The following is a 14,699-nucleotide window of genomic DNA, read 5'->3' on the forward strand; positions in this document are numbered from 1 at the left end:
AGCTAGATCTGAGTCACCCGTGCTTGCAAGAAACCACAACTCCCTCAGTGTTGTATCAAAGCATGCTCCAAATGCCAATATACAGACGTCCCTCTCCAATTTCCACTATACCGTATTAACTGAACACGTTCGCTACCCACCAGCAGTTGTCCACAGTCAAACATCCTCACGGGATTAAACAAAATGTTGCGTTATCACCGTAACCAACAGCTGAGTTTAAGCAACTGAGATGATTCGAGTTACCACACATTCAAGAAACTTGCAAACATAAAAATTAAGCACTGGTCACCAGCAAAACATCAGTACTCAGTGCATTACATCAGTAAGGGAAATATAGGTTTTTTTAAATTTGTGAATGGCCCACAGTAAGGCAGTTTCTCCTGAGGTATTTTCTGCCCAGGGTTCTGAAATGGAACATATGTAATCAGACCCACTGCAGCATGGAAACCACCAGGATGCCAACAGAAGTGCTTTAATCTAAAGCAAACACCTCCACGTGACGGGAAAGGGCGAGGAGGGGGAAAGTAGCAGTGGCTCACGATCTTACAAGAGAAAATTCATTTGCTACTGGGCATTTCTTCCTGCCCATTACCATGCAACTGAATTGGGTTGACTACCACTGAGAAACAGATCCCGGGGCCACGGTGACAGCCAAAGTATTTGTCACTGACAAAGGGCTGCCCCGCAGATCTGTTATTCCCGCGCCAGATTCACGCAGCCTGACATCTATACCCAGTGCGCGCACAGCTGGAGAGGTGACAGACAAAGGGAGGATGCAGTGCTCAGGGATTCTCAGAGCATGCGACCACCTTCAGGAACGCTACCAGCTTTAGCATGGCTGAGAAAGCATTTCTTAAAATCCCACAGGAAACAAGCTTTCCATTTTTGGGTCCCAGATATTTGAGTAGGTTTCTCATTGCCATACAGCTAATCATTGTATTTCAAATTTACTAGCACAGCAAACTGATCCAAATACAACTTTGAGAAGAAGATGAAGAGATTTCACATTGGGATTTAAATAAACAAGGCCCCTGAACAGAACAGTCCTTGTTTGAAGTGTTCAGGGTCCCTTTGTGTCTGTCCTCCCAAACACTTACAAATCTTTTAAAAAACAAACAAACAAACAACAAAACCACCCCAAACCCCACCTCATTATTTGTATGTTATTTTTTCCCCCCTCTTTACCTAGTTGTTGAAATGCACTTTTGGGGCCAATTGCAGTTTTGATCTAAAATACATTTCATTTAAAAAAAAAAAAGAATAAAAGCCCTAAATCCCTACATGCACTCTAAATGAACACTTTTTTTGGGAAAATATGTTCCTACTTCCCAATAAAAGCAGAGGAACCAACTTATTTTGGTGGAGTAAACTTCAGCAGGTTTCTGAAGCCATTTACTGATCCAACAACTGATCAAAACCCGTCAATATTCCAAGCAGCATGTTATAGATCTGAAGGAGCCATTTTCTCCATATATGACTAGCAACAGATGGAGCAAGATTTTTAGCACTCTCTGAGCTACTGTGTTGTTTTTGTCATTGCAGTAAGCAAGCAGGCTCAGTGAAGCTGCCTCCCAGCAGCCGCAGAGCCATGACGATCAAAAAAAAAAGAAAAATATACAAGGGGGAAAGAGGCAGGTTCTCTCCATCTGGCTGAATTCCAGTAAGAGCATTTAGATTTGTAGGCTGCCCAAAACTCAAACCTGTTGCAAGGCTACTTCCTCTCCCCCTTCCAGCTAAGCTTAATTATCTGCTGCTGCTTTACACGTGACCCAGGAGCTCTGCTGAGAGAAAGAGCCTCCTCCAGAAAGGCTGGTGCTAACTGTCAAAACAAGTCCTGATCAGCACACAGCCACTCTTCCCTCCGCCTGGCACCCACCAGGCAGCACGACTGCATCTTGTAACCGGGCAAGCTCTTTCCACACTACCAGGAAAGAAGTGTTTTTCTGGCCTAAATCAGAGACTGCACATGTGGATTACTAGGGTCAGAGCCCAGCCAGGTACCCCATCTACCGAGGGGGAGTCAAAGGCACGGGTGAACAGGTGCCGCCACCAAAAACCACAGCTAATGTCTCACTGAAGAGTGCAAAACCTGATAAGTCATCCACTGAAAGGAAAAGGGAGAGAAGGTCAAGGCCTGCTATGCAATACATACAGCTGAAGTTGCACTGGTTAATATCCAAAGTAAACAACACTCTACCGTTTAAAGCTATCACCAGCATTCCTACATCTTTCCACACTGGAAGAACAGAGAAGTATGCTTGCCTTTTTCCCCGCCCCCCCCCCCCCCAGCATTACAGGGTTTTATTCTCACAAGAATTTCCATAATGTGAGTGGGCTTAACATTTTACATAACTTCATAGACCCGATATATCTGAGTGTAAAACTTGGGGCTTTCAATGCTAGTCAAAGGGCTGCAGTGCTTGGCAACATTACACTTACCAGCCGTTAAGTATTATCAAACTCATACACCAAGGCACCCACCACTGAAGCAACTAAATCAGATACAAAATTCTTTTAGATCGTGTACCCATATCTGAACCATTACAAGGTATTTTCTTCTACTGCTGAAGGTTCTATTATAACTCAAGGGTAGAGAAGTCTGCAACAAAGGAATTCATTCTACCAGTGCCCTACAGACTTTGACGCATCCTTACAACAAAGGAAATCCCACAACAATTGCGAACGGCACTCTCTCCGGTATCCCCATACCACCTTCACCAGCCAAAATGATTGAGCTTGTTGGTTTGCTAAGATCAGATCTGCACCCACATGAACCACTTCCGCAACTGAAACCGCAGGGACTACGCAGGGCAAACCACAACCTATCATTTTGTGTCTCTCAACAGACAGCAAGAACAAATTGCAAACTTGAGAGCTGCAGTTCATCATTATGAGATCTCTAAGCTAAGAACTTTTATCCTTGACACAGAAGTATTTCTGATAAACCATCATTCTCCACCACCCTTACCTCTAGGGAGTTCACATAGTATAAATTTGTCCCCTTCTCACTATTACAGTTCCCCCTGAGTATTTTTTCAAAGTTGTTATGATGCTGCCTAAGTCAGGCTAGATGGCTATACGGCAGTCTGCAGCAGTGGGGAAAATCACTCCCTTAAAACCAGAAACGATCTGAGAACAGCAGCTTACTTTTGGCTGAAGTCAATGCCTAACTTGGGATATTACATAATCCTAATTTTTCAGAAGGCAGAAAAAGCCATCCTATCGACACAGATCAGAAACCCCCATTGTTTTGTTACTTGCAAGCACCAACTCTGAAAGCCACTTAACAAAAGAACAGGAACTACTATCATCATGGCTCAAATACTGTCACATGGGACTTGCTGTCACTCAAACCAAAGCAAAATTGTAGAAGGCATTACAACGGCTGAAAGAGTTTTCTTGTCCCAAACAGTATCCACACATCCTCCTCAAGAAATAGATGGGTACTCCCAGAGACCAAACACATCTTCTGTCCTCCAAAGAAAACTCACCACAGTTGTAGCCCTGGCTTGTCATGGTGTTTTGCCTTACACCAGCAGGTCTTAGTCCTTTACGGCTGATGTGTGCCTTCAGAATGCACTGGCAGACAGGAAACCTCTCTCCTATCTGGCAGCTGACACCACCTCTCCCATTTCTCTCCCTCTCACTCATTTCCTATTGACTTTCTCATGTCTTACATTGCAGCTTTTTCCTATTTCCTTTTTCTCCTCACTCATTATAGCTTCTCTCCTTCAATTCTCTTCTCTTCCCCTTTTCCCAACACTTTTCTGGTAGCTTTCATCTCAGTCCCTACTCATCAGAATATTCTTTTGCAGCTGGGCACAAGAGAGGCACGTAATAGTGCCTTTGTGCCACAGGAGTACTGAGAGAAGATGCCTCGTCTGATGTGCTGCCAATAAGTTACACTAACAGCCACTATCATAACAGGGTGAAAAGACTTTCAAGCAGCCATCAGATACTTCAGGTAGGCCTGCAGGTTGAAGCTTGTATGTTTATGGGAGTGGTGGACTCAGAATCCTGTACCTGTCTCGGATCAGTCTAGTGCTTTATTAAAAAGATGGGTCTTTTCCTCCAGACTGGGAAATGCTTGCTCAGGTCAATTCAGGTCCCACCTAAGCTTTCCAACCCCCTTCCAGCGCTACAGCTCTCTCAGGATTCCATAAAAGAGTATGTACATCTTCACAGGTTACTGGTTCATCTTGGGAAGTCGCCCAAGCTCTTGGTAAAATGATTGCCTGTGATACCACAAACCAGGATTCACGGTCTGCAAATAAATTTAAGATCAGCTTCTCACATCAACAGGAATAGTTGTGCTGCTATCATGATTTCAAGGAGGAACAGCACTTGGATAAAATTAAGATTTCCACCAATATCTCTGAAGACTTCCAATACATATTTCAAGAGCTCAGGAGGAGAGAGAAACCAGCTCGAGTCTTGCCCTTGCATACACGTTTCTTGTGCCAACTGAGTGACCAAGAACTCCCACAGCCTGGGGATTCTCCCTTAGGTTTCTAGCATCAACACTGCAACTTCTTTACAACCACCAAAAGATGCCCTTTTGCTCAATTCACACAGCTCAGTCCATCTTTTCCACAGCCCTGTTCATAAAAGGTTTCCTGCAAGGGACGCTGCCTATCTTCAACAGGACATTTGACAGTATCCAAGTAACTAATATGACAATGATCCAGACAGATTACAACCAGATTATTTCAAGTACAGGAACTCATGTGCTATGCCTTAAGATCTTTTCCACCTCAGTATTCAGCCTCAGGAAGGACACCGTTCATTTGGTCTTCCAGTACCAGAGCAATTTAATGAAGTACCTTACTAACTGAAATCACAGAGCCCAGAAGTTTCAGTGTTGTCAAAACAAAGCTTAAAATAGCCACATAGATAATATTTAAGAGCTTGCCAACAAATGTAAACAGCAATGTTTCTTATTTACCATCAGACTTTGCTAAGTGGTGCGACCATGCAAGAAAGGGTTCCTGCCCATTGGTCTCAGAAGTCAGACACAATACTGAAAATACTCAAGGAAAGGATGCAGAGTAATAACAAAGCGTAAGTGATGTTTAGTAAACGATTTGTGAATGTCACAGTCTGAACATTGTTTGTTTTGTTTTTACTATTTATACTTATGCTTACATTTTAAACATAAGGACACTGCTTTTTCCTGTCATTTTAAATATATTTATTTTTAAATGTTTTCTTTTAAAAGAAAAGTAAGTAAACCTTGTTTCTTCCTGCCTTTTTCTAAGTGTGCTGTTCCTATTTTGTATGTATCCTGCCTTGTATTTTATCCCTTGTACATTCTTAATCAAACACTGCACGTTTTACATCCCTTTTCATTTTACTAATTACTTTGCTACTGCTTCCCCGTCCTTATTTTGAGCCCTCTCTTCTGATGTTAAAACATTGTCTACATCCAGGGTCCTGACCCTTAGCTTAATCAAGCTGAGACATGAACTAACACTTGTATTCTTTAAACCTAATAATTATCCAGAACAGGGCCACAGAACAGAACATAGCATCACCTACCAGAAAGTATGCATTCAAGTCCATTTTCTCTTAGTGCTATTAACATCTCTTGCACAAGAAAGATCTAGTTATCTCAAAGTAGATAAAACTTCAGGACTAGAGCGAAAGAAGGGAGAGTGCTTAGGCAGAGGAATATTTGCAGAGCCTTAGGAATGCTACAAGAAGCATTTTTAGTAGCATCTCAGATCACCCAGTCTAGAAACTCAAGGATAATACAAATGGGATTCATTAATAAGTCTCCTACTGCTAATTTTCAGAGGGAAGGAAGAAGTATTCAATGAGAAACCTGGAGGATAAAGCCTTGAAAGCAAGAGCCTAAGCTTATCTTTCAAGCAGCACAGCCAACATACTTCCCCGGTGACCCAGAAGAACCACCTAGAGGTTTAAGTGGGGAATTCAGTCTCCAGACCAAGGCAAACACGGCTCCTCTTTGAGACACTTTGCATAACTACAAGCTATAGCACAGGGCTGGCCAGGGTGGGGGTTGATGGTTGTAACTGTGAGAGGCAAACAGTGCTACCCAGAACACTGTGGAAAAAAAAAAGGGGGGGGGGGAGGGAGAACAACAGTTGATGTCAAAAATCCTGTTGATTATACTCCAAAGCTTCTTGGGAAAGCAGGGAAACAGAAGCAGGCACTGAAGCTACTCACTGTACAGGATTCACACAAAATGTTTAAGGTATGAATTCACTAGGAGACCCCACTTCTTGAAATAATCAAAAGATCTTGGGATATAGTAATGAAATATGTAAAATAACTGGTACAGGTGTCTGCACCTCTTTCCCCAGGCAAATACATGAATGCTCTACACTGCCTTCAGAGGGACCACCAAATAATCTTCAATGCCTAAATCACTGCTTTTACAATATGATACAGAATAGTTCTGAGAGTACAGAGAAGACTACTTTGACTTCCAGCAGGAAGACTGTGGTCAATGCTGGCACCCTCAAGCACCAAGAAACTCTTCTCCTATACGGGTCATGCTCATCAATACATAAGTCAGTTTTACAAAGATTGGTCTGAGAAGACCGCGAGCGAACATCCGCAAAGCTCACCAGTGACCTCAGCAACTTCTGCTCCAAGGCAAAGATGCACGTTTCTTCTCAGGCAGCTCCAAATAGGACAGCAGCAGGCGTTGACAGAACTGTGATCTTAAAGCACTCCAATGTGCAGTTTTCCACAGAAAGAAAGGGGAGGGGCGCAACATGGAGGACAACCCATACACGACAGTCGTTAGTTGTGTCAGTGCACTACCAGCACTCAGACGCTACTGTGATAAGTCAGCCTACGAGTTCTCTGTAGAATAGGCTATATCAGGCTGGAAAATTCAAAGAAGTCCTTCCATCTTGCAGCAGGGTTTATATGTTTCACATTTACCTAGGCCCCTATGGATATCACTTTGATAGGAATGGTATCTGAAGAGCTCAGATTATCACCAGACCATTTCTCCGGACTTTCATGCAATCCCTCATACCCTCTAGGCCTTCCATAACTAGCTCTGGCGAGCACTTTTTTGCTGCTAAATGTATCACACCCTGGTCCCTGTGTATCTGGACAAGATTTTTAAAGTCTAAACCTGAAGCAGCCTACATGCTAGTACCGTTCCCAATCTACCCATTCTAATAAATGTTACAATAGGAGTTCTGTGCACAGGGAGAATTATACAATTGGGCTAACAGATGAAATATCATTCCTGCCTCCACCCAAATAATCATGACGCCCACAGCCCTATTCAAAACTAGAAAATCAAGCTCACCTCAACTTCTGTCTCCAGTAAAAACCCTAATAAACTATGCAGCATGAACTGGTAGCATTTGCTTCCTAGCCAATAGAAAACATCACAGACAGTACTCTCTTCTGACAGCTTCAATAAAAGCAAAATAAAAAATTAAATTATGCACAGACTATGTCAACTACTAATTCGCAAACATAGTGAAGGCACAACGATGGAAAGCACAAGACAACTTGCCTCGATGACTATTATACTTTTTAGTCCATAGAAACAGACATTCTGTTGCAGTTCACTTTCCATAAATACGAGATCTTACAAACTCTACTAATTAAATAAATGCATGATAATAACATCTAGCTACTCAATAACACTAAGGCTTGACTTTCAATGAAGTTCTTAGCCTTACTCTGCTGGAAAAAAATAAAAGCTTTTTTCCCACTATACAGTTAAAGAAGTCCCGGTTGCTACAGGGACTTAAAAACAGCCAAAGACAGGGAAAGTGCATCTAAGCAGATAAGAAACAACTAGGGTCTATTTTAGTACCAAGTCAGGAGCAAATCGGCAATTAAAACCTCTCAAGGGTAATTATGTGTAAATTCTACCTCTCCTATTTTCCAATCATAGCAACAGAAACTACAGCACTGTTATAAATAAAACTCATTTGCAAGCAACTGCATAAGAAGAGTCATCATTTCCTCAACAAGGTACTGCGAAAGTAGCAAGAGCCTCCATTCTTTTATCGTACTTTAATAAACAGAAAGAACCATAAAGCGAGTTCTGTAGCCGTGCAATTGCTCAACTCTGCAGTGTGTTTGGAATGGTTACAGGAAGAAAAATAGTTAACTATGAGACAAAAAAAAAAATTTTAATCGCACGCAAATGTTTCTTTAGTGTCATAACAGGATACAGCAGAGTTCTGATCATCCTTTAGTGGCCAACCAGAGCCTGCAAACGGCCGAATTTCATCGTGGCCCCAGTATGTCCTTGCAAAGAATAAAACCCTTATCTCGCTCAGCCATGTGTCGCCTGCCACAAACGGCAGAACAGAGCAACGCCCAGAGCCAGCCCGCCTGCCTGACTGCGTCCGAGCAAATGTGGGCACACTCGTATGCAGTCTCACAGAAACAACAGGAAAACACCTCCTCCAACATACGCTACCCAGAGCGAGGTCCTAAAACTAGCCTTAGATGGTCCCTATAGTCCAATCTCCCCCTTTCAAAATCCTTACACTGACAGCCCAAAACAGCATCCAGCAACAAAAATCCAACCTAGCACTAAGAACTAGACAGGAATTTCAGGAAGAACGAACGAAAACAGAAATTTTCAACCTAAAAGGTATGGCAAATCTCACCTAACTCCAGAGCTGGATGAAGACAAGCAGGCATTTTGTCATTCACCTGACCAATTTTAGATACCTATTTTATGATAAGAAATGGTCCCCTGGATGTGCCTGTTTTCTTCCACTAACTATATAGGCAATCTAGACAAACAGCTCAGACAGAGATGTCTACCTCAAAGACTTATTAAGCAAGATAAATGCCACCTTAGAAGGCCTCTAAACAAATACAGCATAGCTAAGAGAGAATTAAATTAAGAGGGTGTAAGTGTTTACAAACATAAAGTGGCAAAGCAATAAGGCGGAAGATGAATTGTTTGATACGGTCCACTAGGCAACAGGATTATGAAAAGAAGCAGCTGATAAACTAAAAGAACATCCTGAAAGAAAGAAGGGAAAGTAAATGTCACTGCTTAAAGTTCTGACTCTCATACCATCAGAAGCCATGCAGGACACCATGGCTATCCTGGACCACTTCTTGCTTATGTATTTCTAAATCTCAAGTACTACATTACAAGATAATCTTTTTTCTGCTAGCACCCTTTACACGTTTCTCCAAATGCTGAATAACTGACCAGGAACGGCATGTATCAGATGCTTCTTCCGTAACTTTGCTGAACAGCCATTACACTCCCAGAAGTCTTAACATCTGTTCTGCCTTTTTGTTTAATACCTGGTATGCCTCCCATTCCCCCAGCCACTCACTTTCTGCCAGTCTTAAGACGCTGGAGGAAAAAGATGCAAGAAAACAATGTTGCTTTGTCAGCCAGCTGGATAATAGAATCCAACTCCAGGATGAAGCATAACCGTTATCAAAATTAACTGGGTTAAGGTTTGGTCCAGAGAGAAAATGATCCCAGACATGTGAGATGTGACCCGGGATGACTGTATTTCAGCATAATCTCACACACTAAAATCCACTGAACTTTCTTGGGAAGAAGAAGAAAACACCATGAGGGAAAAAAAAAAAGAAAAGAAAAAAGGAGGAAGGAACTTAATGAAAACATCATTTATCATACTGGCTACAGAACAACACTAGAAACAGCCATTCATACATTCCTTTTAATTTACATATACTTTAATGCCATACATGACATTATCAACAAGAATGTAAGAGACATACAACATGTAAAGGATGGGACAAGTGAAATGTCACTGCTGTCAAAACACATGGTACGATTGCCATTCTTAAACGGAAGAGATACAAAAGGAAATATTTGCTGTCCGTAACAGGGATTTAAGCAGTTAGACATATGTAAAACGCAAATATGTAAAGCTAACATGGAGAAAAATACAGGCCCATGCTACCCCGTTATTATATTCCTAATACCATTTAGCACAGATGGAAGCTGGCTTTTTCTGTTTAAGGCAGTTCCCAACTCAATCCCACCAAGGAAGGTCACTGATAAATACGGTGAGAATTGAACATGTCTTATGATTTATACCATGTAGATCTAATGACCCTAGAAGCATCGAGTTCATTTATATTGCACCTGCTCTACGTTCCAAGCTTAAGGGCTGGATCTAAAGAGGCAATACAGAGGCTTCTTGGCCTAACAGGAAAGCAGGCTCTTCACCAACACACTGCTAGGACAACAGCAACCCAAAACCACCCCATCCAGACCCTGCACAGTGCTGCAGACAAAAAGGAGCGGCCGTGCTCCAGACGCTAGTAAGCAGATGTCCACGCGATGAGAACACGCACCACCACCACATCCGGCACTCTGCCGGAAGGTTCAGCCAGGGAATAAATGGGCCATGACGACTGAATTCCCTTCCCGCCCCCGGAGCTGGGGTTCCTTCAGGCCAGAGGTGAAGAGTAGCGGCAAGGCCAGGCCCTGCTTCCCCACATTCCTCCAACCATCACACAACCCTGCCGCTAGAAAGCTCCGACTGCCAGGGTTGCGGAGACAGAGCCTTACCTGACATCAACAGTCTTTTGAACCAGAACCTTAATGAACACCAAACAGAAACATCCTCTTGACATGGCTGAAAGCAAAAGGAAATGAGACATTTTTTGTCTCCGCTACATTTTCAATTTGGCTGTTCCAATTCAATCATGGAAAGTATTTTATAACAAGTAAATTAAATCCCCTGTCCTCGTGCTCTTCCTTCCCATCCATCACTCAACTGCTTCTTGGTATGAAAATCCTACCGTTCCTTTTGATATCTTGCAACCTGTCGTAAGACATATACTCTTAAACACGTGACAAAACTCTCACAAAGCCACTGAAATGCCACCTTCTTTTTTACTGTCACTGTCTTGTCTGGTACAGAAGAAAGTGTCCTGCAACTCAAGGATATCTCATTCACATGCATTGCAAAAAAGAAAAAAAGGGGGGGGGGGGGTTGTCACCTATGCTGCTAGCACAAACATACTACACAATGCATTTCCAAGACTTAGTACTCTCGGAACAGCACAGTCACAAACACAGACTATCTGTGATTCTGAGCTGTACTAGAGCCCTTTCACACTGCTGAGGCACTGTACTGTCTGTTAAGACCTGTGGAATCACGACAAGGCCTAAGTCTAAGCCAGAACTACACTTGCTCTCCTTCCTGCCCACGCCTGGAGTCTAAAAGGTGATCTCGGGCACCTAAAAGCATCGTCCCTCTGTCCCAGCCCTGGTTTCTCACCTGTGCGAGAACTGCTCGTATTGGTCATAAAAGGCATAAGCAGAGAGGCCTCCATCACACGCATTCACACCTTAAGCACCAAATATGCACAATAAAGGAGAATATCATAAAATACATAATGAAAGAGAAGTTTTATTCAGCTTACAAGTGTCAAAAAGGTATCTTTTCCTCTTGTAAAAAAAAATATGAGTCATTCCATACTTCTGCCTCAAAAGCACATAAAGAGTTTCCTACTCGATTTTTTTTTCTCACAATAGAAAATACATTTTTTCCCTGCCTATGAAGCATCCCCAGTACAAGTGAGAGAATCCCAGACTGCTGATGAAATGCACATGGCAGCACCTGCCGAGAAGCCCAGAGGCCTGAGCAGGTATCTAAAGCAAGGAACAGATTACTGCTAAGGTAGTGTAGACACCAGCAGACATTCCCGCTCATCAACTATCCTTCCTGCCCTCACCTGAAGCGACCTCTCTTTGGAAGGCTACAACACTTGACCTGACGAGAAGCAAGTGCATCCCTGACGCGCTTTTTGAGTTCAGATTCGAGCTGTATCCTAAACTCTGGTCGCTTTTCCTGCTTCAACGTCTCGCAGAAACGGTTCCTCTTGGTGTTCCTCCCAGCACCAACCCGTCCTGGAAGCTGAATTACAACCCCTGGTTCTTACAAAGTCAGCCTAGCAGGCTCGAAAGCAGTTGGACTTGAAATACTCCAGTTTCAAAGGTAACCTAGTTGCCTCGACAGTCAGCCACCCCAGGAACATACCGATTCCCAGAAACTCAGATTTAATCCTCCTTTTCTGATCACGTCTGTCACGCTGTCACTTGAAGAACGCAAAGTAACGAGCTCTGGAAAGAGCCTAGACATAAGGAAGAGAAAAAGCAATCTCATTTTATACTGACCTGTCCGTGATTGTGGACTGTGTGCCACTCATTGGAGCCTTTGGCAAGAAGTCGTATTATCCAATTTACATTTTACTACTACTGCAGGAATATTAATGAGGCTTTGGCCCCCACATGCACTGAGGTTCAAGATCCAGCCTTGCTCCAGAAGAGGCATGCACAGAGGACAAATTCAGTTCAAGGGCAGGAAAAAAAAAAAAAATCCAAAACAACTCCAAAACTCTTCTTGCAGTCAGTCACCCAGAATATCCAGACCACGGAAGTGGGGTTTGGGGGATGTTCAAGAAAACCAACAACAACAACAACAAAAAAAAACCCAAAACAAGCCGTTCCCCTCGATGCTCCCTTAGCCCCAAAGAAGAGGGGAAAAGTAACGTGGGCCGAGAAGGAAAGTCTTCCGAAGCGACCAATCCTCACCGGTCCGGAGGTCAGCGCGGCGGGGAAGCCCCGGTGCCCGCGCAGGCGGCAGGCCGGCAGGGCAAACCTGGGCAGCGTCGGCGCGGGGCCGGCTGCTCGCGGGGCCCCCCCACGCCGGGGACCGCACGCCCACCGCCCCGGCTCGCTTTAGGGCAGGAGGGGGTGCCCGCCCGCCGCGGGGTCCCCCCTCCCCGCCGCTGTTTACGGCCTCTCGCCCGCAGGGGGCGGGCGGCGCGCCCCGCCGGCTGCCGGTGTCCTGAGGGCCGCCGCGCAGGGGCCCATGTCCCGCTGCCGGCCCGCCCCGACCCCCCGCCCGCCGGCTCGCCCGCAGGGGGGTCGGGAAGGGCGGCCGCCCCGCCGCCGCCGCCGCCGCCTTTAGGCCCGCAGGTCCATGCCCCGCTGCTCCGCCTGTCCCGCTTCGGCCCGAGCTAGAGCGGGGCGCGGCGGCCCGGCCTGCCGGCGAGGCCCCGGGAGGGCTCGGTCCCCTCGGCCGCGGAGCCGGTGGGTCTCGGCCTGCGCGCGCCTCGGTCCCGGCCCGGTTCGGGGCAAAGTCCCTCGGCGAGCGCTGGCGGCGCGGCCCGCTCCTACCGCCGCTCCGCTCCTCCCGGCCCGGTTCCGGCCCAGCTGCGCTGCTGCGAGGCGGGAGCGGCGCGTCCCGGCAGAGCCTGCGCCGAGCCGAGCCGGGCCGGGCCGGGCCGCCTCCGCGCTCGCCCCTCCCCCGCACCGCCCCCTCCGCCGCGCTTTCGGGGGGCCCGCACCTCCCTCTCTCTCACGCCCGCCCCTCCTGCCGTATCCTTCCGCCGGTGCTCCGTCCGCCCGGCCCCTCCGCCGCCAGCAGCAGCCTCCGCAGGATGCTCCCCCCCTCTCCGTCCGTCTCCTTCCCCCGGGTTTTCTGCGTGGGTGCTTGGGTGCCGGGGTCCTTCTCCTTTCCCCGCCGGTGCTGGAGGGGGCCGGGAAGGGGTTTCTCCTCACGGGGCATTCCCCCTCATCCCGCCCCTTCCCCCCCGGGCCGAGCCCCGCCGTTCCTCCCCCGCCGCCCCGGGGATCCCCCCGGCTCGTCTCCGGCAGGCACACGTCAGCCGCGCTGGCCGCCCCGGCCTCCCTCCCCTTCAGGGCTCCCAGCGGGCCGCCGTGCCGGCCCCGGCCTGCCCCGGCTGCGGGAGGGGAACGCGGGTGCAGTCACGGGCCCCTGCCGGGACAGCCCCGGCCCTTCCCTGGCCAGCGGCCGTTTCCTCCTCTGCCCACCTCGGCTTACTAACGGTTCCTCCTCCTCTGGCCTGCCGTGTCACTACCGAAGAGGTTTTCCCCCTCCATTTCCCATCCCTCCCGGAGCTCCCTCTCCACCATCCTCCCCTCTCCGCTCCCAGCCCGCTCCTCGCAAGCTCTTAGGGGCAGGGAGCGTCCGTGCCTCCCTCTGCACGGTGTGGAAAACAGGACGCCGAAGAGACTTAACAACAGAAAGAAAATAAACAGCAAATTTCAATACTAAGATGTCAGGAGCCGTGCAGCTCTGGAGCCCCGGATGGTCACCCACTGCACCCAGACCTTTCATAGTGCCGTATGGAATCTCACATTCCCTGCATTTCCACAACACGTTTCATTAGGAATTTCTCTCACGGGATAGGGGTCGACAAAAATCCAAGACCAGAACCAGACCTGATCCCTCCCTGCGCATACCCCAGCCTTCTAAGGGCCTGTTGCTGCTCCCCTTTAATGCAAAAAAACCTCCCTCCCGTATGAAAAGGCGAGCAACAGACTGTATTATCATACCTACTAAACACAGAATATTCGGACATTCAAATTTCGACGCGCGTGGCTTTCCCTCGCCTTGGCCACAGCTCTCAACAGAAACACATCCTTGCCAGTAGGCTGCTGTAACTCCCTGCCGTTCGTGCCACATACAGCCTTAGAGAGAAGCGCCTGTCTCCACTCTACGTGCGTTTCAACAGCGGAGCCTGCCCCTCTCACAATGCACAAACAGCGCGAAGCAAACTCTAACACACCAGAAGCCAAGTTCCAGGTACATTACCTAATCTCCAAATCTTGTTGCCAACACAAGGTGATAAGATTCCAGCCAGGCACTCTTGTTCTCAAACACCTAGGAATAACACCTATATACTACAACTTCAGGAACCTTCCA

General features: G+C 46.7%; 1 protein-coding gene across 5 annotated transcripts in view; it reads right to left on the reverse strand.

Moving 5' to 3' along the window:
* ARHGEF12 (Rho guanine nucleotide exchange factor 12) overlaps positions 1 to 14,699 on the reverse strand; it is an 83,166-nt gene that overhangs the window by 68,106 nt on the left and 361 nt on the right. For 2 of the 5 annotated variants that reach the window (XM_054803340.1, XM_054803336.1), the window contains exon 1: positions 12,143 to 13,280. The exons of 1 other annotated variant lie outside the window; for it this stretch is intronic. Coding sequence is in view for 2 of the 4 variants with exons in the window: in XM_054803336.1 (XP_054659311.1) it covers positions 12,143 to 12,174 (32 nt within the window). In the remaining 2 variants the exon portion in view is untranslated. Of the gene's footprint in view, positions 1 to 6,593; positions 6,909 to 12,142; positions 13,281 to 14,699 lie in introns of those variants that run through there. 2 more of the 5 variants (XM_054803334.1, XM_054803339.1) reach the window with 2 other exon arrangements.

The sequence above is a fragment of the Grus americana genome, chromosome 24 (assembly GCF_028858705.1).
Source record: "Grus americana isolate bGruAme1 chromosome 24, bGruAme1.mat, whole genome shotgun sequence".
Taxonomy (NCBI): Eukaryota; Metazoa; Chordata; class Aves; order Gruiformes; family Gruidae; genus Grus; species Grus americana.